The sequence below is a fragment of the Grampus griseus genome, assembly GCF_964374135.1.
Source record: "Grampus griseus genome assembly, chromosome: 14".
Lineage (NCBI taxonomy): Eukaryota > Metazoa > Chordata > Mammalia > Artiodactyla > Delphinidae > Grampus > Grampus griseus.
In genome coordinates, this window is record NC_139008.1 from 68,241,274 (window position 1) to 68,267,067 (window position 25,794).

Here is a 25,794-nt window from a genome sequence, read left to right on the forward strand (position 1 = left end):
TCCCACATCTAAGAGCAACTAAACCCGTGCGCTACAACTACTGAGCCTGCGCTCTAGAGCCCGTGAGCCACAATTACTGAGCCCATGTGCCACAACTACTGAAGCCCGAGTGCCTAGAGCCCGTGGTCCACAACAAGAGAAACCACGACAATGAGAAGCCTGCGCACTGCCACGAAGAGTAGCCCCCTCTCACCGCAACTAAAGAACGCCCGCGCACAGCAACGAAGACCCAACACAGCCATAAATTTAAAAATAATAATAATAAAAAAAAAGATGACAGAAAACAAGCGTCAGCGTCATACTTTCCTTAGCGATATGAATGTTGATGTCACCAGCTCTATAGTTTGAATGAGGAAAATTGCCAGAAATCGCAGGTTTCTTCATGTGCTCTAGCTTGTCTTTTTCAAAGAAAAAGCTTGAGCTATTTAGACAAGGACCTTAGTTCTGTTCTTCTCTGCCAGAGAAGGAGGTCTCAGTGTTCATTCCTGGATTCACCCTGATATTAACTGTAGTGGCCCCATGAGCCTAATTTCATCAGATGGGTGTATTGACAATGATTTAGCAATCTAATATCCTGGAGTAGGGGCGAAAGAGGGCACTGACAGTTATCCCAGATTCCTAGTCCAGTGGCAGGCAATGCGACTGGTTTCTACACCCTGCTAATCAGGATTGGTATGCCTATGGAATCCTGTTTTTGTCTAGTCTCCTTTGTGTGTGCAGATGAAATGAAGAGAGTTAGGTGATGGCTTCCTCCTTCTGATTTGACTGGAGCAGAAGAGGTCTGTAATAGGGGAGGGTGTTGTCTGCCACACAGACACGTGCTAACGCATCCAGATCCTGAGCACGCCTGCGGGTTTCCACGTGTGCACCAGGATTCCCTTCCAGTCACCAGGTTATTTGCTGGGTTAGTGCCATAATTTGGACCGGGAAGCAGGCAGGACAACTGGTTCCTGTCTGGTTGTAAACAATTCTGGCCCAAGCCTCAAACAAACATTGTTATTTGAAACCATTTACAGATTTAGATAATTTCCTATGTGCTATTGCGGTGACCCTCTCATCAATGCAGTGATTGGACAGCTGTTATTCTCTGTTTTCAGGTGAAGGAACTGAAGCTCAGATGAAGTAGCATATTCAAGGTCACATGATTGGTAAATGGTGACACAAGCATTTACCCACAGGTTTTCAGATTCTGAGTTCAGTGCTCTGTGATGTGACTATTTCTCTACAGGGAATATGGAGGCATTAGAGGGCGTTCCTTTTTTTTTTCTAATTAAAAAACTTTTTTTGGCCATGCCACGTGGCTTGTAGGATCTTAGTTCCCCGACTAGGGATTGAACCTGCACCCTCGGCGGTGCAAGCATGGCGTTGTAACCACTGGACCGCCAGGAGATTCGCGGGTGTACCTTGAGAGACGGCAGTTAATGCAGTGGTGACTTGAAAACATTAAAACTTAAGCTCATTAACAAGTATAGGTACGTTTGAAATTTCCACTCAGTGTGTTCTGTGGAGCTTTTAATAGGCATTCATAAAAAAGTCTCTGCGTTCAGTTTGGGAAATGGATCAAATAAATTTAAACAGGATTCTTTGTTGCAGGACTACTCAGACTTTGAAATGAGGTAATTATCATCGTGGCTTTCTCAAGAGGAGGGCAGGTATATGGCCTATTACAAACTGACTTGACTACAGAGCCCTCTTTTTGTGGAATAGGATGCAAAGCCATTATTTTCTGAAAGTGTTGCCAGTGATTAGAAATAAGAAAAAGAGGTATATGGAATCCTAAGAAAATGGCCTGGTCTCTCAGAGTAAGCAAAGCTTTTCTGGCTCTTGAGTGTGGAAAGAATATCATTACAGGGTAGAATTTCTCAAGGTGAGATCTGAGGACCACCTACATCAGTCAGCTGGGGTCCTTGTTTAAAATGTTGATTTATTGGCCCTACTTCCAGGGGAGGGGAGGGTGAGTATGGCAGACGGTTTGGTTCAAAAATATGTTATTGTCTTGCATGCGGAAATGTCTGCTGCTCATTCCTTTGGAAGCAGGAATACGTCCATAACATGCTACGTTAAAAAAGGAGTTCTCAGGGCTGCCAATCTTACAGTAGAGGTTGAGTAGTAACACATTTCTCCTACATTAAAAAAAAAAATTTGTTGCCCCTCCCTGGGAGAGAATTATATGTCCATATCTGTTTAATGTCAGACTTGGCCATTACAGACTTGGCTGTAAATATTTCAGTATATACGTCTGAAAGATAAAAAAACATAACCACAATACCTCCATCACACCTAAACAACTTTGATAAAAATTTCTCAATATTGTCAAATAGTCAGTGTTCAGACTCTGCTGTCTCATTATTTTCTCCCTGATGAGTTGTTTGAATTAGAGAGCCGTACAGTTTGCAGTTCAAGCCAATCAGATGGCAGGGTCGACATGCTTGAAAAACTGAAGGAGTCAACTGAAAAGATGGCCACCCCACCTCTGTGGGCCTTTGGGTTGGGGAGTATCTGTTTTTTATTTATGGGACTTCATGCAACTAACAAGAAAACCTAAGGTACAAGATCACATAAGTGAAAAGTTACGTGAAGGAAACCAGAGGGCGGGGATGAAAAAAAGAATCAGGAAGGAGGCTATCAGTGCATGCCACCATGACCTACACACTCACTTTGGGCAGGCCACACACTTTAAGCTTCTCAGTAGCCAAGGCAGAAAGAGAAAACTGGTCAGATCCACCATCCACAGTGTCCATAAGACTAAAGTAACTCCAGGTACAGGAAGAACAATACGATCAGGTAAGAATTTCTCACAAGGATTCTCATAAAAATGATACTGTGAAGTGTTCAGATAATAAACACAATGACATGTTCTGGGGTGTGCCCAAACACCAGACCCCACAAGACGCCCACAAGGGCGGTTGTCTAAAGCTATAAAGGAGTTGAATGTATTCCGTGAGCATGGAATACATACCTTATGTTGAGTATGTTCACAGAGGCATTGTTATTCTAGGTTCCCTGGTGCCACACGACCTGGAAATATACCCCAGTTTGCCTGGCAGAGGTCCAGTTTATGCCCGTGAACTCCCTGCTTTCATTCTCCGAAGCATCCCAATTTGAACAATAAAGCAAGCATACAGTCATCCTATCTAGGAAGCACCTGGCTGACCTTGCCCTCCACAACTTGTCCAGTTCCATAGATGCGCAAAATTCCTCAGGCAACATCATAGAGACCCCCCTGGTATTTAGCTGAGTCTCTTCTAGTGGATTCTCCACACCTCTGTACCCAAATCCTTGGAGCTGAGTAAACACTTTTGCTTATGCTAATACTTGTGTGAACCCGATCATTTGTAAGCAAGTGAACAAACCAGACAAGTTTACATATGTTACAAGTTGCCAAGGGCTACACCTTAGATGCAGTGGAAAATCCCCGTGTAGTACAATTCAGGAAAGGCAATTCTGCAAAGAACTACCTCTTTTCAGGCTGGGGGATAGCTAGCGCTCTCTGATCTGGCTTCATGGAGGAGACCCAAGGGCAGTTAGGATTTTTCTTAGGAAGCCAAGAGTTCTAGAGTTAAGAGTAAGTCCCCTACATACGAACGAGTTCCATTCCTAGAGTGCGTTCGTAAGTCCAATTTGTAAGTCCAACAGAGTTAGCCTAGGTACCCAACTAACACAATCGGCTATATAGTACAACACTGTAATAGGTTTATAATATTTTTCACAGAAATAATACATTAAAAAACATTTTTAATCTTACAGTACTGTACCTTGAAAAGTACGGTAGTATGGTACAACAGCTGGCATATAGGCGCTGGGCTGGCATTGAGTGAACAGCCAAGAAGAGTTACTGACTGGAGGAGGGAGAGGAGGTGGGAGATGGTAGAGCTGAAGGATCCTCAGCAATAGGAGACGGAGGGCGAGCTGCCATTTCACTCACGCCTGACGCTGATGGCACAGGTTGTTCCTTGCTGGATTCAGTTCTATTTACCCTCTTGAAAAAACGATCCAGTGATGTCTCGGTAGTAGCTCTTTTTTTCTTGTCATTGATGACACGGTAGCACTGTATTGCATTCTGAACGGCTGCTGCAACCTTTGTGTACTGTTCTATGTTCGGGTCCTGTGCCTCAAAAACTAACAGTGCCTTCTCAAATAAAGAAAATCCCCTTGCCATTTCCTGCGTCGTGAATCTCTTCGGTTCTTGTTACTTCTTCTTCCTCTTGTCTCTCTTCGTCCTTTTCTCTGGGCCTCCAATTCCATCAGGTCTTCATTAGTAAGCTCCTCGGGTTGCACAGCAACAGTACTGTGAAGTACACCAAAGCACAACCTCTTGTAGAGGATGCATGCACTTGACAATGTATGCCAGACACGTGAACTAACTTAGATTGGATATGTGAACGCATGTTCGCATCTTTGAAAGTTTGCAACTTGAAGGTTCGTATGTAGGGGATTTACTGTACATGAATACATGGATGGCTACCTATTATTTTTGCTTCATTCATTCGACCTCTGATAATCTCACTCTCAGAAATCCCTCTGAGGAACCATTCTGTTTCCAGCTCTGAGTCCATGTGGTTCTGGTGAAGCTGAGCACACCTGATTTGGGGAGGAGTGTATGACCCAGGTTTAAGCTAGTCAGTACGCCATATTCCCTGGCCCTAGTGATTGATTCAGGGATGGCTATGTGGCCAGCCAGATACTTTTGCCGGGAATTTCTGGAAAGAGGTTTGATGCTGAGAGGATGTGACATGAGTTGACATGGCCACCTGGTTACTATGTGACACCTGGGTCAGCAGAAGGCAGAATGTTATGATCAGAAGCAAGCCCTGATTATGTCCTATGTGTCCCAATGCAGCTGTGTCTCAAATCAGAACTACTTGGACTTTTTAGATTACATGAGCTATTTTTGCCTATGAGAGAATGGATTGGGTTTTTTACTACTTGTTACATAAAAGCCTTAACTGGTACAAAGATGAAAACTCCTAAATCCTATGCCTCCTAAACATGGCCAAGACGGTTGGATGGGAAATACTTCAAAGCAGAAAGTACCAGTTAACCACCATAGGCGGAGAAAAATTTCTAAAATGTACCTATGGAACATTTTGAGGGGTATCTTTGTGGAAAATCTATCATTTGGAAGTTGCAAAATGTAATACAATGATCAAACTTTCATGTAATTGTTGGCAATGAGCTAAATAAATTCTGGATGCCATCTCAAGAAATAATGGTTTTAATTTTTAGAGTAGTTATTTTAGGCCATTCTTTCAGAAAATATTTAATTAGGAAAGGTAAGGTAGTCCATTGAGACCATTCCTAGTTTGTGGCAATAAAACCACAGCATCAACATCTAGGTTATTACTTAGGCGTTTTTCCCCAGTAGAAGTCTTTGAAAGCAAAACAATCCATCCAAGACCGCTGGGCTCAGAACTTTCTGAGGGAGAAGAACTAATTCTCATTGAGAAGAGCTAAGCTCTAACGGTTTTAAATGGTCCACGTGGTTGAAAACCACTGGCCTGGGAATTTGAAAGCCTGAATTCTGGTTTCAGTTCTGATATTAAATTAGCTCATTGATTCTGATGAAGTCCTTTTAACCTCCATGGGTCTCAGTTTTTTCTTCTATAAAACAGAGAATTTAGACTAGACAAAGTCTCCTCCAGCTTTAAGATTATGATCCAGTAATTTGGGCATGTCTACTATACTATCTCTTTGTAAACAGGAAGTCTTCATATAAGTCATAGAGTAATTTATAAAATACAGGAATCGTAAAAAGTGGCATTTATTTCATTTTCCCTTGTGTTTATGTATAAACCCTGTTTTGTACACTTGGGCCCTTAGTGAAAATCAGACAAAAATAAAACAAGGAAGAATCAATGTCATTAAGAATTAAAATTAAGTATAAAGCATGGTGTTCATGTATACATTACTCAATAGTCACTTTATTATTGGGCTCTAATAAGAATATAACATGATGCTTGTTCTCACGAAGCTCCCAGTGTAATAGTGCAGGCAGATTAACTACAGTTCAGCTAATAAGTGTTAAATCATAAAAGTGAGCGCACAGGTCTGCAGAGGGAGAATACTTAAGTTGGATCATGAATTTAGAGAAGTCTTCTTAGAGCTGACTCTCAGAAGGATATTAAAGGATTGATGGAGAATTCTAGGCACAGTGATTATCACTGAAAATAGTGAACCCTATTTTCATTATTATGGAACGAAATCAAAAGGGATATTTGGAAATGGGTGTATGTATGTAAAGTCTAATTTTTCCCCTGGTGGATTTGCTCTATTTGAGTTATCAGGAGCTAACACTGAATGCCTGTTGTGTCTTACACAGTAAGGCTGTACATGTTCTCTCATTTAATACAACCTTTTTAAACCTCATTTTACAACTTAGATTGGATGACAGCCTGGAGCTAGGAAATGGCAAAGTTAGGATTCCAAATCATGTCTACTTGTCTCCAAAGACCTTGATCTTTCCACGACTGTGCCATTTCTCTCAAAAGAATGCAGAATTTTCTTCACAGCTCTAAAGCGCATAGATTCTGAAGCCTCTCACTTCCTTCCAATTAGATTCCTATCCATTACACCTTTCCTATTACTTGAACTTATTAGCTCTCATTTGGATTAGCAGAATCTTTCTCAAACTGGTTGCTGGAATCATCTGTGGAGTGGCTTGAAATGCAGGTTCCCAGGCCATGCCCCTGGAAATTCTGATTCAGGATTGATTGGGGTCTAGAATCTGTATTTTTCACAAGCATTTGAATCATGAGTAGTCAAACTGGAGGAAACATTGGGCTAGTGTCCTAGCCTAACAAATCTACCCATTTCTAAGTTTTCTTATTTCAATCCATTCCCCCTTCCCCTTTTCAGCGTTACTCTCAAGGTCCCTAAAGACTTGCATACTGTTTCCACTGTTTTATTTACTGTTAATAATAAACACTACTGTTCATCGAGCATTTACTCATTTACTCCCACGACATCGTCCCCCCCACACCCCGCCGCCTTGGACAGAAGCTCCATGAAAGAAGAGACTGGAACTGCAGTACCTGGGCGCACAGTAGGCGCCCAATATCTACTGAACTAGAAAACCCTCAGGGTAGTTACTATTATTATCCTCCAATCTGAAAATCTGGAGACTAAAAGAAATAGTACAGGGCTTCGCTGGTGGCGCAGTGCTGAAGGATCCGCCTGCCAATGCACGTAACATGGGTTCGAGCCCTGGTCCGGGAAGATCCCACATGCCGCGGAGCAGCTAAGCCCGTGAGCCACAACTACTGAAGCCTGCGCACCTAGAGCCCGTGCTCCGCAACGAGAAGCCACCACAATGAGAAGCCCGCGTACCTCAACGAAGAGTAGCCCCCGCTCGCCACAACTAGAGAAAGCCCGCGCGCAGCAAACAAAGACCCAACGCAGCCAAAAGTAAATAAATTTAGTAAGTATAAAAGTGTCTCAAGTTTGAAAATGACAACATTTATTCTAACTCTGCAAACATAGCTTGAATCCTGCCTCCAGTGCCCTGAGAGGTAGTCTGCAGCCTATGCTCGCTCACGCACCTGCAGAGCTAGAACACTTACTGCTGGAGACAGCTCCGAAATGTTGCCACCCTCTGGTTCTAATTCTGCCCCTTAAGGCTGTGCTGTTACTCTTGCATATTAGTTACTTATTGCACATGACAACTCTTGAAAAAAAAAAAAAGAAATAGTACAGCCGTGATAGCTTGTAACGTAACATTCATTTGGGATACACTGCCTCCTTGCCCACAGAGTGACGCAGGCGGCGACAAACTCTCGTGCCAGCGGTCCCTTCCCAAAGCTCACCCTTTCCGAGATGTGCGGCCGCCACCCAAGGAAGGCCATGCTCTTAGGGAGGCCACTTAAAACCCTGGTCCCTCACGCTACAGAGGCGGAGAAGTGCGCCCTTTTGTACAATATGGCGGGTCGAGTCACATGGGCCCCGCGGCAGATCTGAAACGCACGTTACGTGGCTCGGAGGGGGCGGTGGTCACGGGGGCGTGGCGGTAACACCGCGGAACCTCCAGCGCCCGGGCTTCTCGCGGGCCACGCCCCGCGGCCCCTTCGGGGCCTCGTGCGCAAAGGAGGGGGTGGAGCCTTCCTCGGGACCTTTCACCTCAGCATGGCTGCGCCCGTGGGACCGGTGAAGTTCTGGAGACCTGGTAAGGCCCTTGGCGGAACGCTGGGCAGATGCGGCAGCTGGACTTCGGTCTTGGCCCCGCGGCCAGCGTCCTGGCGCCTGCGGCCCTGCTCGCAGGCCTGACCTCAGCGAGCTGGCCACCATTGCCTCCGAGCTGGTGGGCTCCGCGGCTTAGGCGCCACAGTGGTCCCGAGGGATTCAGGGATCCGCCCCCAGCCGGGGCAGAAGATCACCGTGTGACCTCGTTCCAGTCTCTCAGCCTCCACAGGCCTCGTTTTCCTCACTCCTGATGCCTGTCTTGCCCAACCCATGCGATGGGGAAACGCTAAAGCGCCCACGCGTGTCCTGTTACCGCCCTGGGGCTACGCTGGGGCCGGACAGGGGCTGCTGCTCGGGGTTTAGGAGTTCATGTTAGGAAATCAGACTGCCTGGGTTCTAATTCTCGGCTCTGCTGTAGAGTAGCAGAGTTCCTTTGGGCAAGTCTTTTAACCCTTTTTAGCCTTAGCCTTCTTACCTGTGAGATGGGGAGAATAGTGACATCTGTGGGCTGGAATAACGAGCACGACGCATTGTTTGATGTGATCATTAAAAGGGAAAGTAGTTTAGTCTGTTTTTGGGTTTCTGTCCGCCCCACGTGTCTGCCAGAAATTGAACACCCCCCTTGGTATTGGCTGTCACCCACTCCCCCTCTTGCAGGCTAACACCATTCTGAGCCGCAAAATGATTTGCTTGTCTTGTTTGAATTTACTCATTAGTCAGGATTTTATTGAATGTTTACGTGCCAGACCCTTCCTCCTCTTACAGTCAGTTTCCTGTGAAAAACAAAAGTTTCTTAAAGGGTTACCGGCTTGTTTTTTTCCCACCACTTGCACCTCCGCAGGTCTGGATGTGCACAGTATTGTATATTGCAGCAAAAATGAAGTAAGACAGAGAAGGTAATATAAGGGAAGCTTTTAAAGGGTATTTAGAGTGGTTCCCAGAAATTTTGAACGTGCCTATCAGTGATGATGAACATAAACCTAAGCAAGGTTTGTGTTAATTCTTTTTTTTAAAATCTGTAGCTTGTCCCCTAATGATAATTTTATGATTCAGCATTTAAGTCATCAGCCAGTTATCGATCCTGAGTTTTATTTGCAGCCGAAGCTAAGATCCCATTAGATAATGAGATATCCTCTATTTTATTTATTCAAGCCTTTAATAACATGTCAAAGTGTTAAGTACAATAAAGGCCTAAATAAATTGTTGAAAATCAGATCAGCTACTCTTTTGGTTAAAGAACATGGGATTATTCTAAGAGTTCTATTCCATTATTTAGTTCATTCACTGAAGTTATACTTACTGAACACCTCGCCTTGTGGTTAGGAGACAAATACGGATGACTAGGGCTCTGCTCTCAAGATTTATACTCTCTCTCTCTAAATTATAATATGAAATTGGATATCCTCTTTCTTTTTTTTTTTTGTGGTACATGGGCCTCTTACTGTTGTGGCCTCTCCCGTTGTGGAGCACAGGATCCGGACGCGCAGGCCCAGCGGCCATGGCTCACGGACCCAGGCGTTCCGCGGCATGTGGGATCTTCCCGGACCGGGGCACGACCCCGTGTCCCCTGCATCAGCAGGCAGACTCTCAACCACTGCGCCACCAGGGAAGCTCGGATATCCTCTTTAAGAGATTTTAAAGTGAGGCAGAAAAAGGCGGTGGTAAGGAAGATGAGCTCTGCTAGGGTCAGACTGTAGAGACCATACTGACTACCATTTACTAACTTGGTGATTTGGGAAAATCACGGTTACCCCATCTGTAAATTGGGAATGACACCTACCCAAAGGATTGTTTTGAGGATTAAATGAGAATACACATGAAGCTCTTAGCACTAGATACATATTAACTATTATAATTACTTGGAAGTATAGAAGAAGGGGAAAGTTTGAATGTGTGGATAAGAAATACTGCATCAAGACAGTGGTATTTTTGAGGTGAACGTTGAAGCACAAATGAGGCTTTGTTCTGCAGAGAGGTAGGAGAATGGAGCTCTAAAGGGTGTGGCGTGGACAAAGGCAAAGTGGGATGGAACCTCAGCAGTGTCCAACACACCAAAATAATTGAGCAGCGTGGTGTTTAGTGGCAGGGCGTGATAGGAGATGAAGCCAGAAAGGTGAGTAGGGGCCTCATTGTGAGAAGTCTCCACGCATGTTAAAGAATTTGGGTTTCACTGTTCTTAAGCAGGAGGTAACACAATGAGGTTTATTTTTGGAAGATAACTCTGGCCTTGGTGAGCAGAATGCTTGGGGGAGGAAATTAGAGTCAGGGACACCCTTAAGAGAAGGTGCTACTAAAATCGAGAAGGGATATTGAAAACCTCAATCCTGGCATGTGAGCAGTAGGGAGGGACCTTATGGGAGAGATTTGAGAGGCAGATGTGGGGGAAGGTAAAGTCGGTAATGACTCAGATTTCTGGGTTCAGTGACTATCTTGGTAAGTGGTTCTCAAATTTTGCTGTATAGCTGAATCACTTGGGAAGCTTTTAAAACTCCTGCTGTTCAGTCATACCCCATGGTAATAAATCAGAAGTCCGGAGGGGCTAGGAATCAGGCGTCAGTATTTTTTAAAGATCCCCAGGTAATTCAAGTGTGCATCAAAGTTTGGGAACGACTGTTCTAGGTAAACTGTTGTCATTCACTGAGATGGGAATGGATTTAGTGCACACTTACTGGGCCCTTTGTGCTAGTCACTTTTACTTAACGTCATCTTATTAAGAGGTAACAATATCTGGAAAAAAAATTTTTTTTTATTGTTTATTTTTGGCTGTGTTGGGTCTTCGTTGCTGTGTGTGGGCTTTCTCTAGTTGCAGTGAGCGGGGGCTACTTTTCGTTGCGGTGGATGGGTTCTCATTGTGGTGGCTTCTCTTGTTGTGGAGCACGGGCTCTAGGTGTGTGGGCTTCAGTAGCTGTGTCTCGTGGGCCCTAGAGTGCATGCTCAGTAGCACATGGGCTTAGTTGCTCCACGGCATGTGGGATCTTCCCGGACCAGGGATTGAACCCGTGTCCCCTGCATTGGCAGGCAGATTCTTAACCACTGCGCCACCAGGGAAGTCCTGGTCACAATATCTTGTGATGGAGGTATTACTCTCATTATACAGATTAGGAAACTGAAGTTGAAAATATGAAAATAGGACGTGGGAAATACACGGTGAAGGTCAGGGAAGTGAGTGAGACTGGGTATAAGGCTAGATGAATATGTCCTATAGGCTGGGAGTCACAAGCTCAGGTAGCTACAGGGGGCCTCTGGGACAATCGAAATAAGTGAAGGTGCTGGGTGGAAATAATAGAGAGTGGTGGGAACTGTGGCAAACTAGAGCGTGTGTACACTGATACGTGTACAGTATTGATTACACTGAAGGGTACACATGCTATCTAAAGCAGGAAGCTGTGGATGGTTCCACCCAATTGGTGTCATATGGGCTCAAATATCCAGGTTAGAATGGGAAATTTTTACATGTTTTAAATGAATGATTTCAGACATTTTAACAGTGACATATTTGGGGTCCTTGAGTAATTAGTTTGTGATCTCTACCAGTTTGTGATCTCTGCCTTAAGATCTTTGTATGAGCTGCCTGAGGTTTTTGTAGAAAAAAGTTTGACTTGATTTGCTAGTACAAGTGGATCAGAAGGGCCTGGCCATTTTCCTTCCTTTATTCAACAAATATTTAATGATAAAATCAATGTTTGACAGTGTGCCTGGCAAACGCTTTATAGCAGCAGCTTTGAAGATTTTTTGACCTGATCTACAGTAAGATCAGGTTGTGACCAGTTGTGACCCAGCATGGGTACACATAATGTATTGTGTTGTGATTCAGCACGCATGCACATGTATGTGCGTGCACATGCACACACACGTAACTAAAAAGAGTTGTACAAAAACAATATTGCTTCTTGGGGTGCCCTCTGATACTTCCTATTCAATTTCTAGTTCATCTTTAAAAAGTGCTAGCCATGACCCACTACATGAGTTTCCTAACCCATTACTGGGTCACCACTCAAACTGAAAAATTTGGTTAGAGGGACTGCTGGATTGGTGGGGGGCGGTGCTTTTATCAGCCTTGTTTTATAGATGGGGAAATGGTTTACGGGAATTACAAACTTTTTACTTGCTTAAGCACTGAGAATGTTCCCAAGGGAAAAAACAAACCATAGGCAGCCAGAATGGGCCGTGGGATGTGTATATAGTGGGGAAGCAGGCCTGGTTTGGTTGAATGAAGTCTTTTGTGTGGAGGAGACATGCTCCTCATTGATTGACAGTAGCTGTTCTAGTAAAAGGCCTCATAACTGAATGTACTGAGGTGAACTTGGCTGTAGGTTAGAGACAGGAGGGATGGGGTAGTCAGGAAGACACCTGGGTGGATTAAACCTTGGTGTGGGAGGAAGTAAGAGACGTTGCGGGAGCAATGTTAAAAGATTCTAGACATGCTGTAGGGGTTTCCCTGGTGGCACAGTGGTTAAGAATCCATCTGCCAATGCAGGGGACACGGGTTCGAGCCCTGGTCTGCGAAGATCCCACATGCCGCGGAGCAACTAAGCCCACGCGCCACAACTACTGAGCCTGCGCTCTAGAGCTTGTGAGCCACAACTACTGAAGCCCGCGCACCGCGATGAAGAGTAGCCCCCGCTCGCCACAACTAGAGAAAGCCTGCGCGCAGCAACCAAGACCCAGTGCAGCCAAAAATAAATATAAACTAAAAAAAAATTATAAAAAAATAAATAAAAGATTCTAGACATGCTGTAAAGGTTTAAAATGTTTGGAAAACGAGGGAATTCAGGACAAAAGCAGAGCTGATGAGGATAAGCTATTTCTTTGCTCTAGTTTTCATCGGTGAAGATTACAAGGCGTTAATCAGAGGTAGTAATAATAAGGGTAGAAAGGAAAGGAAACTCACTTCTTTGAGCACAGGCTTTATTCCAGGTCCTGTTCTATCTTTTATCTTGTTGAAAGGAAAGTCAACATTTTGGCAAAACAATAGAGCAGTGCCCCACTTACCTGATTTTTGGCAACCTTGGACCTCTGGAACACAGCTATGTTCCTAGAAACTAAAGGAAAAGGAATCAGAGATCTACAGCAGTGATTCTAAATTTAGCTCTAGGGTGTCTCTGGACCTCCAGCATTTTGTGTTCTGATAAATTACATTCTGGTGTATTTTTCAGGAGATGGAGTTCACAGCCTTTATTAGGTTGTCGAAGGGATCTGGGACCCCTCAAAAATGTAAAAATAAATCACTGGGCTAAATATTCTTATCACAAAGCCTCTGTACTTTCACACAGCATCACAGATTCTGAGTTCAGAAAACCCGGGAGGTGATAGTATTGGGTAATTATCCCTGTAGCACCCCTAACAGAGGGCTGTGAACTTCTGGCGGGGGTCGTTATTGATTCACAAAGGTGGCATACCCCTGTACTGAACAAGTCTAACTTTTAGAGATAACTTCCTCATGTTGAGTTGAATTCTGAACCCTGTGTCATTTACTTATTACTCTGAGTTCTGTCTTGGGCTGCACGAACAATTTGGTGTGAAGAGTTACAGAGGCTGATGATAAAAATTGAAGCCATGTTCCTTCTAAGGCATTTTCCTTTTCAGGCTAAAAATCCTTTTCAGGCTAAAAGTTGTACGTTGAACAACTTTTCATGGGGGGATTTGGCTTCCCTATTCTTCACCACCCTGAGGCCCAGTTTTTCTTTGTTTTTACCAAGAAGCCACTGTGGGTATCTGGTGTTTAATCTGCTCAGCACAGTGGCTTCTTGGCCCAGCACTTCCCAACCAACCACTGCAATTCTGTGATTCAGATAGGCGCTGCCACTTATTGTACCCCACTCCAGGGCCGTAGTTGATTGGATCAGGTTGGGCAGCGGCCCTAAGCTGGGAGAAAAAGAGCCTTCCTCATCTCCCAAACAGACAACACACACCTGGGACTCCTGGTGCCCCTCACTGGGTCTTTCTCCATTACCACTTTATGCACTAAGTTATGTTTCTTTGAGAGGATGAATAAGAGAAGCAAGTAAGCTGCACCAGGGTAAGGCCGGCATCTGTAGTGTTCGCTGCTGTATCTCTGGCACGTCCATCCTTGCTGGTGAGTGAGTGAGTGAGTGGTGGAGGAACTGTGAGCCTGAGCTCTGGCCCTGGAAGCAGCCTAATTCCAGCTCCTGTAGAAAAGCCAGCCCCAGGGACTGAAAGGAGCTTGTCAAGAGGGGCAGAGAGAAGGAAAAAGGCCAGGCAGCATTTGAGTCCTCGGTCGGTGCCCGTTGGCCCTGAACCTTGTTGCCATCCTACGGTGATAGGATTCATCGTTTGCCTCAGCTAATTCCCACTAGGTTTCTGCCACTTTTGTTAAGAGTTTGGTAATAATAGCAGCATGGTGGCCAGAACTCAATACATTGTCCTCTATAATGTACAGTTGCATGTGGCCAATTTGGAGCCCAGTAGGTCTGCCATCTCCTTTGTTCTTGACACCGCAGTGAGGCTCTTCTGTAGTCTCGTAGGTGCCTTTCTAGATGCTTTCCTGAAATTACAGTTTAATACCTTTTGGTAGTTTGAGATTAAAATGCGGTGCTTCTGTTGTATATCTTCATCTTTGAATTTGTAACTTTCACGCAATTTTTCTGTTCCTTATATCAGAGAATCTGAAAAAAACATTTCTGTTGCAGGTACAGAGGGGCCAGGTGTCAGCATCTCTGAAGAGAGACAAAGTCTAGCTGAAAACTCTGCGACGACTGTTGTTTACAATCCTTATGCTGCCCTTTCTATAGAGCAGCAGAGGCAGAAGCTGCCGGTGTTCAAGGTACATTAAATAAGTATGTTCAGTTGTTGGCCTGAAGCAGCCTGCATTAGCTTTTTTTTTTTTTTAATTAATTAATTTTTTTGGCTGGGTTGGGTCTTCGTTGCTGTGCGCAGGCTTTCTCTAGTTGTGGCAAGCGGGGGCTACTCTTCATTGCGGCGCGTGGGCTTCTCTTTGTGGTGGCTTCTCTTGTTGTGGAGCATGGGCTCTAGGCGCACAGGCTTCAGTAATTGTGGCGCACGGGCTTAGTTGCTCCATGGCATGTGGGATCTTCCTGGACCAGGGATCGAACCCATGTCCCCTGCATTGGCAGGCAGATTCGCAACCACTGCACCAGCAGGGAAGTCCCCTGCAGTAGCTTTATACTTGGCACTGAAGTGAATAATGTCCTCTTACTCTTAATGATCCTGTAGAACACAGCGAGCTCAGAGATACCCTTATCTGAAGGGATCGTCTGTTCAAAATATGTGTGTTAGTTAACTTTATAAGTCTGGAAAGTCCTTACAGTTGTTTTTGGTTAGATCTTACATATTGGAAAAACTGGAAGAAATGAAATGACATTCTTTTTTCCCCTCTTTGCTTTCAGTTACGGACAAGTTCAAACATACAGAAAAGTAGAGAAAACAGCACAGCGAACTCATGCATCCATCTTCAACAAATTACCAACATGTGGCCAATTTTAGCTTTCTTTTTAAAGGCATATTTCTTTACCCAAGATTAATTAGAAATAGGAGGTTGTTTCTGTTGAAGAGATTAACTCCCACTGAGATAGTGATGGGATTTTGGTATGGTTATTACATACCATGTGCACATCCAGACACGTGATTTTATTAATCTCATGAAATGGACATATACTCATAAGAGACCAAAGTGTAAACTAGAATTAAGAATATATTCGTTTACAGTGAGCCGTGGTTCTCCAGTACAGATACTTTTCTCCCCGTTGCCAAGTCCACGTGGGAAGCCAAATTGTAATCAGGAAGTGGGCTCAGAGCCAAAGACGGTTTAGATATAGTTGAAGGATATTTATTTCCTGTAGCCTCTGATGAAGGGTGATGAACTCTACCTGTCTTGTGTGATGTCTCTGGAATGACCCGAGTAAGTGGGGCCACCAGCACCTGTGTCTCTCTTTCTTCCGGACACTGTTGGGTGAAAGCTGCCCAAGTCCTTGCACTTAGGGAGTTTTTTTGTCTAGACTGTGCTAATAATGCCTCTTCTATTAATACGTTCTTTCTCCAAATGGATATGAAACAGCTGCCTTCTGAATTTCGCCAAGTCACCTCGATCAGATTTTTCTGTGGCCCCAAATGTTTTAGTTACTCCTGTACTGATAGTTGCTGGGTTTCTTCTGCAGGTGATTAACCTCATCCATTATGTGTGAATGTAAACCAGTTTGACCCTCAGGAGATAAGATTATAGGTTCACCATTGAGGGGCACAGTTTGAGCTGTGATGAAGTGTCTGGACTCGAGCTAGACTTTAGAGTTCAAATCCAGGCTTCATCATTTGTGTGCTGTGTGGCCTTGCTTCACTGCCTGAGCTTCTGTTTACTTACCTGTCATATGGGACTAATGGTACCTTCCTCATAGGATTGTTATGAGGACCAGATGAGGTAAGCCACATAGAGCATTTAGTAAGATATCTGACATGTAGTAAACGTTGGAAGTACAAGGATAATTATTGTTTACTGAGTATTTAATTTTCTTGACTCTTCTTCATCCTCCAATTGTACTTATAATAAATGAAATAACATTAAAAAAAGGAAAGCAAGAAGATATTAATAACATATTGAAATTAAAATGGTAAGAAAATGTGTGTAAGTTATTGATAAAAATCAAAGCAGAGCTTAAGCGTAGTTACAATCTCATAAAATGTTAAAGATAAAGCTAGGAGACCAAAAGGATAAAAAGTTACCCATTCACCACTGCTGCCCCCATTAAAACTAAAAGTGAAAATTCCTTTTTTAAATTTTTTTAAAGATTTTATTTGATATGGACCATTTTTAAAGTCTTTATTGAATTTGTTACAATATTCCTTCTGTTTTATGTTTTGAGGCATGTGGGATCTTAGCTCCCTGACCAGGGATCAAACCTGCACCCCCTGCATCGGAAGGCGAAGTCTTAACCACTGGACCGCCAGGGAAGTCCCAGTGAAAATAGGTTTAAAAATAGAAGTTGAAGCTAAAGCAGCAGTAAATCAAAGGCTCGCCCCCCTTTACCCCAGTGCCATTTCAAGGCAGCCTTCCCCTTGGCTACCTCCTGTAGGCTGGCGTTCTCTTTGGGCCCTGAACACTGCTGTGCAAGGTTGTCCTCTTACTTCCTTAAACTCAACCTCACTGAAGCTCAGTCTGGTCCTCTGCACCAGCTCTCCTTGATTTCCCTGCCTGTGCCTGTCGGTGGTACCGTCATTCTCCCAGTCTCTAAACTGGAAATAGTTTTGTCATCTCTCTCTTGAATGTCACACGTTGGAATCTCCACTTGCAATGCTTTGTATTTAGCACATGAAGTATGAGTTAATGCCTTCAGTTTCTTCATGCTTATATCAATCTTGTATATTGCTGCCCAGTTTTCTCGGAACACTTATAGCATGTACTGCCTCCTGGCTAAAGTCCAGATGCTAGCTCTACGTTCAAGGCTTTCACAGTGCGGCCCTAACTACACCTATTGTAATTCATTTCCAAGTGAAACCTGGAGCCTTTCGTGGGCTTTTTCTAGCACACCTCGAATAGAGTTCATATAGTTTGCCTATTTCCATCTTCTTTCCTTTACTTATGTCATTTCCCTTTCCTGGAATACCATGTGTGTCTCTCTCTGTATTCAAATTTTCTGTCAAGTTTTCCTTGAACACCCACCCATCCATCCATCCATTCAACCATCCATCCAGCAGATGGATTTACAAAATATCATTTACAAAATATCTGTGAAGAACCCAAACCTTTCCCCTTTCTCTGCCCCAAACAAGAGAAAGCACAGAGTCCAAGCAATCGACAGGAAAGCATCTAGACGAGTCCCAGAGTACCTGCAGCAGAATCTCCTTTAGGTGTTTGTAGAAATGCAGATTCCTGGGCTTCACCCTAGCCCTACTGAATCAAAAACCCTGAGGGTAGGGCTAGGAATGTTCATTTTTAGCAAATATCCTAAAAGATTTTTACACTGAGATTTGAGAACTACATATTTAGACCCTAAATAATGCTAAATTCAAACCCCCAAACAGTCAATACCTTATTTAGCCAGGAAGGCAGCATCTATCTCTCCCAGTCTTCACCAAACACATTGTTGGTGTGGAGTCAGATGAGCTGAGCAGTGATCAGAGTGGGAGAATTCGGCAGGTTTTTACTTCATTCTAAACCAGGAATTTATGGAATACCTTTATGACTTTCCAGATCATCAGGTGTGTCTGTAATCAAATGTGGGTACAGAAATACATTATGAAGCTAAGTACATGGGATCTTGGAATTATCTGTGACTTTTCAGTGGCCAAATCAGTGTTTCTGCTCCTACTGAATGGATTAAGGAAGGCCCAATAGAAATATAGATGTAACCTATGCTTGCTTTATTGTGAACTTGGCCTTAGAGGTAGAGACGAAAGCATATTCTTTTTGTTTTCACAAGTTAATAAATGAAAAAAAATTAAATTAAGTAATACATGCATGTTGAACAAAATTCAAAGGTCTCCTTCATACCCCTGCTCCCTGGCCACTTTCTTCTGCTCACTGGAGACAGTATAGTTACCAGTTTCTTGTTTTGTTTTTCCTCAAAGTAGCTTATACATAAAGAAGCATATATGTATTTACCCTTTCTTCTTCTTTTTTTAAAAAATTTATTTATTTTTGGCTGCATTGGGTCTTAGTTGCTGCGCGTGGGCTTTTTCTAGTTGCGGCGAGCAGGGGCTACTCTTCATTGCGGTGTGCGTGCTCCTCATTGTGGTGGCTTCTCTTGTTGCGGAGCACGGGCTCCAGGCTGGCAGGCTTCAGTAGCTGTGGCATGCTGGCTCAGTAGTTGTGGCTTGCAGGCTCTAGAGCGCAGGCTCAGTAGTTGTGACGTGCGGGCCCAGTTGCCCCGCAGCATGGGATCTTCCCGGACCAGGGCTTGAACCCGTGGCCCCTGAACCAGCAGGCAGATTCTTAACCATTGCACCACGAGGCAAGTCCCTACCCTTTCTTTAAAAACACAAATAGTAGTGTATCATTCACACTGTCCTGCACTTTGCTTTCTTACCATAGCAGACCTCATTGACCATTCCACATCAGTACAAATAGACATTTGTTCTTTTTAACAACTGTGTATTATTCCATTATTGAAGTGTTTCACAGCTGTGTAACCACTCCCCTGTTGATGAACATTTAGGCTGTTTGAATTTTTGGCTCTTATAAACAATACGCAGTGAGTATGCTTGTACATACATCTTTGTTCACATGTATTAGCATGTCTGTAGTCTAACTTCTTATAAGTGGAAATCTTGAATCAAAGGGTATGTGCGTTATATATTTTGATAAGTTATTACACTCAGTTGCAGTTGTATCACCTTGTACTGACACTAACAGTACCTGCAATGTATTTTGATGTATATTAGAAATATATTTTGATAGTTCTTTTTAAAATTTCCTTCCCTTTGGCAAACAGCTCATTTCATAATGTTTAAATATCTTTGTTTAGGTCTTTTGAGAAAATGTATGTCTATTTACAATGTTTGGTTATATTTTTTCAGCTTAGGAATCATATACTGTACTTGATAGAAAACTATCAAACAGTGGTGATTGTTGGAGAAACAGGATGTGGGAAAAGCACGCAGATTCCACAAGTGAGTACATTTAAATGTGTCTTTATACTTAGATTTGATTGGAAGGATTTTGTAACTTGAGAACTCTCTTTACCATTTTTTTGCATTTTTAAGATCTCCTCTCAGAGAGGAAATAGTCAACCCAACTAGATGTTTTTTATTAAACTTTTGAACTTTTATTAAACTTTTAATTTCTTTGATTAGAAGAAGTAACGGTCATCTTCAATTTATTATAATTCTAAAATAATAATAGAATAGCCATACTCTGAAAGGAACAATGGGAACTCATTTGAAGAAGTGTAATGCATAGTTTTTGTCCTCAAATAATTGCAGTTGAAGAGGTGGTGTAAGATGGATGCTGCTATAGTTGTGAATAAAGATTGACTGTTACAGAATTACGCAGTGCTATGGAAGAAACCTCTCTTACAGGACAAAATTTTATCTGGTGTGGATAGAAGTGGAAAGAAGGATCAGGAAAGGCCTCATAAAAGAAATGACATTTGAAATTGGGGAAAAAATATTAAAAAGAAAAAAAAGACAAAGAAATAGAACTTGAATGATCAGTGGGAGTTGGCTGGGAAGATGTCCTCATCCAGTGAATATTGTGGTTAGAGATACTGGGGTGGAGAAGTGCTTGGGGCTCAACAGAGTGGACAGGTAAGATCAAGAGTGGAAAGATAGGGTGAAGTCAAAGTGTGTCTTAAGAGCTTCAACTTGAAGCTCTTAAGTGAAGAATGATATTTAAGTGGTCAGGGATAAGAGTCCTTGTAGGTTTTTCTTTCCTTTTTTAATACAGATTTTTTTTAAAAAAATTTATTTTATTTATTTATTTTTGGCTACGTTGGGTCTTCACTGCTGCACGCGGGCTTTCTCTAGTTGCGGCGAGCAGGGGCTACTCTTCGTTGTGGTGCGCGGGCTTCTCATTGCGGTGGCTTCTCTTGTTGCGGAGCACAGGCTCTTGGCGCGCGCGGGCTGCAGTAGTTGTAGCACGCAGGCTCAGTAGTTGTGGCTCGCAGGCTCTAGAGCACAGGCTCAGTAGTTGTGGCTCACAGGCTCTAGAGCGCAGGCTTGGTAGTTGTGGTGCACGGGCTTAGTTGCTCCGTGGCATGTAGGATCTTCCCGGACCAGGGATCGAACCCGTGTCCCCGGCATTGGCAGGCAGATTCTTAACCACTGTGCCACCAGGGGAGCCACATCCACTGACTCTTGATGTCAACACTATACCTGCTTTTGCAGCATCTTTAAATTTTCACCTGTAAGCAACCATAAGCAGGCAGAAATCTGAATCCCAGGTGTATTGAGAGACTGGCTTCATGGACAGATTTATTATTATGCAAATTGTTTTTCTTTCCCCTAACACTAGTACTAAGAGATTGACTACGAGAGTGTGTGTGTTTTATTTTGGATGGTAGAACTGTGTCCTGGTTATATGGCTTTGGTTTGCTGAGCTTGAATCCTAGCTCTTGGATTTTAACCTGTGTCCTCGGACAAAGCATATGACCTCTTTGTTTCCTTATCTCTAAATTGCTGATGATGCTATTACCTTCCGCATTGGATTTGTTGTGAGGATTAAATGGGGTTATGCATACCAGACAGTTCCTGGCACTTAGTGATGTACTCGGTGAATCTTAGCCATTATTCTTGTAGTTCTGTTTCTGAATTTGTGTTGATTGAGGTGGTTGGTAGTATTTTGTGTATGTATTCAGTGCAAGAGAGAAATTTCACAGATTTGATAGCAAAAACCTACATTATCTAAAACACTCTGTTCCTTACAGGCATTTTTTAAATTATTATTTTTAGCTAATTTTCGACTAACAGGAAAGTGGCAAAAATAATACAGAATTCCCTTAGACCCCTTACCCCACTTCCCTTACTACAGTAATCAAAAGCAGGACAATAACAATACCAGTAATCAGACTACAGATCTTATTCAAAGCTCATCAGTTTCCCCACCAAAGTTCCTTCTCAGAAGATCCAGGATCCTTCTCCCTGGTCTCCTCCAGCCTATGAAAGTTCCCCATTCTTTCTTCATCTTTTATGACCTTGACATTTTTGAAGAGTACCAGGCATTTATTTTACAGAATGTCCCTCAGTTTGGGTTCGTGTGACGTTTTCTCATGACTAGAATGAGCTGATGCATTTTTGGCAAGAATCCCATAGAAATGATGTGTCCTTCTTAGTGCATTGTATCAAGAGGGTTGACATGGTGGTCTTACCACTGGTGAGGATAATTTGATCACTTTGTTAAGGTGCCAGGTTTCATCTGTAAAGTTACTGTCTTTCCCTTTGTAGTTGATAAATATCTTGGAGGAGATATTTTTAGACTGCAAATAATCTGCTTTTCAAACTATCACCTACTAATTTTAGCATCCCTCCGTAGATCTTATCTGCAGCAGTTACTCAGGTGTTTCTCTAATGAAGGATTTTCTCTATTCCTATTTCCTTTTACATTTATTAAATGGAATCTTCTGTAAGGATGAACTGTTCTTTCTCCCTCACTTATTTATTTATTCAATTATTTATGTGTATCGGTATGGATTCATGGATATTTATTTTATTCTATGGGTTAAAATCCGATACTACCATTATTTTGTTGGTCAGAATGGTCCAGATTTGGTCATTAGGAGCTCCTTCAGTTTGGGTCCTGTGTTCTTTCTAAAAGCCTCCATTCATTTTTTTTGAACACTTCCTTACTTTCTAATAACGCAGACAGTGTCAGGCTTGTCTTATGTTTTTCCTGCACTAGCCTTGGGATCAACCGCTTCTCCAAGGAGCCCTGGTTCCTTTTATTGGAGAATGGTGTTTAAAAATCAAGATTTGGGTGCTAGGGTGCTCATTGTTACTGAGGTGTCATTGCTATAAGTCTCAGTGGGCAGATTTAGGAAATATATATGAATACTAAATCCCTACATAATCCCACTTATATATCTGTATCAATCTGTATATATATTAAAAATCATGAATTTATGCTGATACTTCGTTGATTCCAATCCCACATCATAGGGCTCATCTAAAGGACCCATAAAATAGCTTCAGAATTCCTAACCCATACCCCTAACATTTACTAAGTAGATTACAGCACTTAGGTACAGTTCTTTCCATCTCTGGCCTTCAGTCAAGATACTGTTTTCAGTTACTTAGGTTGGTTCTTTTCTTCTCCACCCCCTTCACTGTGATCAGTTATTCATTTGTAATACAGAAAGGGTCATTTGATAGTGTTTGCATTTCTTTTGGTTTCCCTCCACATCCTGGTTGGTTTTGTGTATTTATTTGGGTACTTGAAGAGTACGTGCAACATGATTGTGGTTCTGAGAGTCAGAGCTACACAAAAAACTCTACTCAAAGCATTGCCCCTCCCTCTTCATCCCTGCTGCCATGTTTTCATTCCTCCCTTTTTCCACCCCTTTCCTACCAATCCTCTGTAGTCAACCATTCTCTTTAGTTTCTAGTTTGTCCTTCCTTTATTTCTTTTGAACAAATGAGCAGATACATGTATGTAACAGCATTTTAAATCTTTTTCTGTTACAGAAGTAATATATATTGATTGTAAAACAATTTAGACATTATGAAAACAGGTAACTCTGATAACCCCTGTTATCCATTTTGGATTTTAAAAAGCATATAATCAAATAAATACATAAGAAATTAGTATATGTGGAAAATAAATACAGAAATAAATCAGATAATATAATCAAATTTAGTGTATACTAATAAAATCTAATGGGATATATACATGTATATAAAGTCTGATTTTTTTTTTTGCAATAACCAATGTTGTTTTATTGGTCTTGTTTAAAAAATCTAATTATTTTTATTTACTCTGACTAAAGTATTTTGTGTGGTTGATATTTATTGCATGTCTCTGTGTGCACTTTAGAATTCTTTGTTCTACAGATTTAGCACTGTTCTGAGTGACCCGTGGATGGTTTTTTTATTCCTTGAGACAGCTGTAGTACGGGGAAATTTTGTAAGACTGGGGAGTCAGAATGTTGAATTTATGCCTTAGTTCTTCTGATTATCACTTCTGTTGTGAACTTAATTAAGCACGTGACCTAACCTCATTTCAAAACCTCAGATGCCTCATTTGCAAAATAGTTTTTTAAATCTCTGCTGGGAGAAGAACCATCTGTTAATTCTTTTCTCAGTGATTTTAACATAATCCAGGGTCATCTTGGGGGAGATTGTTTCTGGAGAAGTGGTGTCAGTTGTATACTGAAATGTGATTTTATTTGTAGTACCTCGCAGAAGCTGGCTGGACAGCCGAAGGAAGAGTGGTGGGAGTGACCCAGCCCCGAAGAGTGGCTGCTGTTACAGTGAGTTTCTCTTTTGTTGTAAAGACTCTGTGTCTTCTATTTCAGTGACTTTTTCCTTGTTTCCTAAAAGCTGCAAATGAATATGATTTGCAGCTCCTCAAGAATTTAATTCTTCATTTGAAAAAGAACTATGATTATTTTTGTAAAATTGATACCTGTACATTATGAATTTTTATGTAGTAATAAAGTACAGAAGTCAAAACAAAAAAAGTGATTAAAAAAAAACAACCAAAACCCAAATCTCACCACCCAGCAAAAACAGTTTGAACATTTGTGAACATCATTTCAAGTTTCTCTTTTATGTTCACATAAAAATGAATGGTTGGCTGGATGGATAGAAATGATTTTATAAAAATGGGTTCATAGCCATATATTTGCTTTTGTTGAATTTAACAAAAGAGGAAACTGCAGTGAAATAGGAGTAATTACTGAACTTTGGATAAATAATTTTTCACTACAAGAGAATTTATTAAAGCTTGAAAACTAAGAAAAAGGATTACAAAAAGCTTTAGGGTGTTACTTATTTTTGGAACTACGTTATAGGTAGTTGCCTATCACAAGAGTAAATTAGCACACTGATTCTTTCTACCGTTCCTCCCTCCATTTGTGATAAATGCAGTGCTATAATTTTTATTTCAAGATTTATAAATATTCTTTTCTGTAATCATAACTCCCACAGGTATTTAACTTTAGTTTAATAATCACTAATAATTTTCCAAGGTTTTGCCAACTTTGAATTGCTCATTTCACTTTATTTCTTGATTGGCTGAATTTTACATGCCTGAGGATGTTTGATTGTGGTCTTTGTTGATATAAAATTCTTGATTCATCCTCTAGGAGCTGTGCAGACACTGCTCCACTGTCTTTTGGCCTGGAGGATCACTGTATAGAAACAGTCTGAGGTCCAGTGGAGTTTTTCCACTCCCTACCTTCCTGGCCTGCTTTTTCTGCTTGAATGCTTGTAACATGCTTGTTTTTGTACCAGGATATGTCTTGATGCTGATTGTTCTGTCTCATTTTTTATTAAATGTGGAAGAACTTTTAATCTTCAGGCTCAATGTCATTATATCAGGCAGGTTTTCATCCATTATTTCTTGGCACACTTTTCTGTTCCATTTATTTTTTTCCTCTTTTCTAAGAGCACCAATTAAGTGTATATTAGATCCCCTTTGTCTCTTTTTAGTATTTAGCACCCTCTCTGGAATCATCTGTTTTCCAGTTTGTTTTGTGATATTTCTTCAAGCCTGTCCACAATGTTCATGATTGTTTTTAGTCAAATTTATTCTATTTTGATTCCTTTGTATATTTATCTGGGTCTCATAATCACTTCTTTCAATGCTTTTTTGTTTCTTTACTAGCTAGAGAAGTGAATATTTAGAATGGGTGGAGATATTACAATACATTACAAATTTTAAAAGCTGATAATACCACAAACATTTTTTAAAAATCCAGAAAATAACATAGTATTTTTATTAATTAGCTGACACATTTCTGTAGATCTTTTTTCCTGCAATTTTTGGCTCTGTCCCCACTGACCACCTCTTCACTTGACAACGATTTCCTATTATCTTCCTTCAGAGAGAGTAGAGCAGTATTTAATGTTTCTCTAGCATGGGTGATTTAGATTTGCTTTTTATTATTGGTACTGTGGAGAACCTCCTTTGGCTTTGTAGCATTTGTAGCATTGTGTAAATTTGGGGGGCTATTCGCATATTTGGGAAAAGCCTCTCTGTAACTTCTTGCATGT

General features: G+C 41.9%; 1 protein-coding gene across 1 annotated transcript in view; it reads left to right on the forward strand.

Annotated features, from left to right (window-relative positions):
• Positions 1-8,109: 8,109 nt before the first annotated feature.
• Positions 8,110-25,794, forward strand: part of DHX35 (DEAH-box helicase 35) — a 70,724-nt gene continuing 53,039 nt past the window's right edge. The window contains exons 1-4 of the mRNA XM_082670338.1: positions 8,110-8,158; positions 14,826-14,959; positions 19,663-19,755; positions 23,970-24,047. Of these exons, the coding sequence (XP_082526464.1) occupies positions 8,119-8,158; positions 14,826-14,959; positions 19,663-19,755; positions 23,970-24,047 (345 nt within the window). The 5' untranslated portion in view covers positions 8,110-8,118. The remainder of the gene's footprint in view (positions 8,159-14,825; positions 14,960-19,662; positions 19,756-23,969; positions 24,048-25,794) is intronic.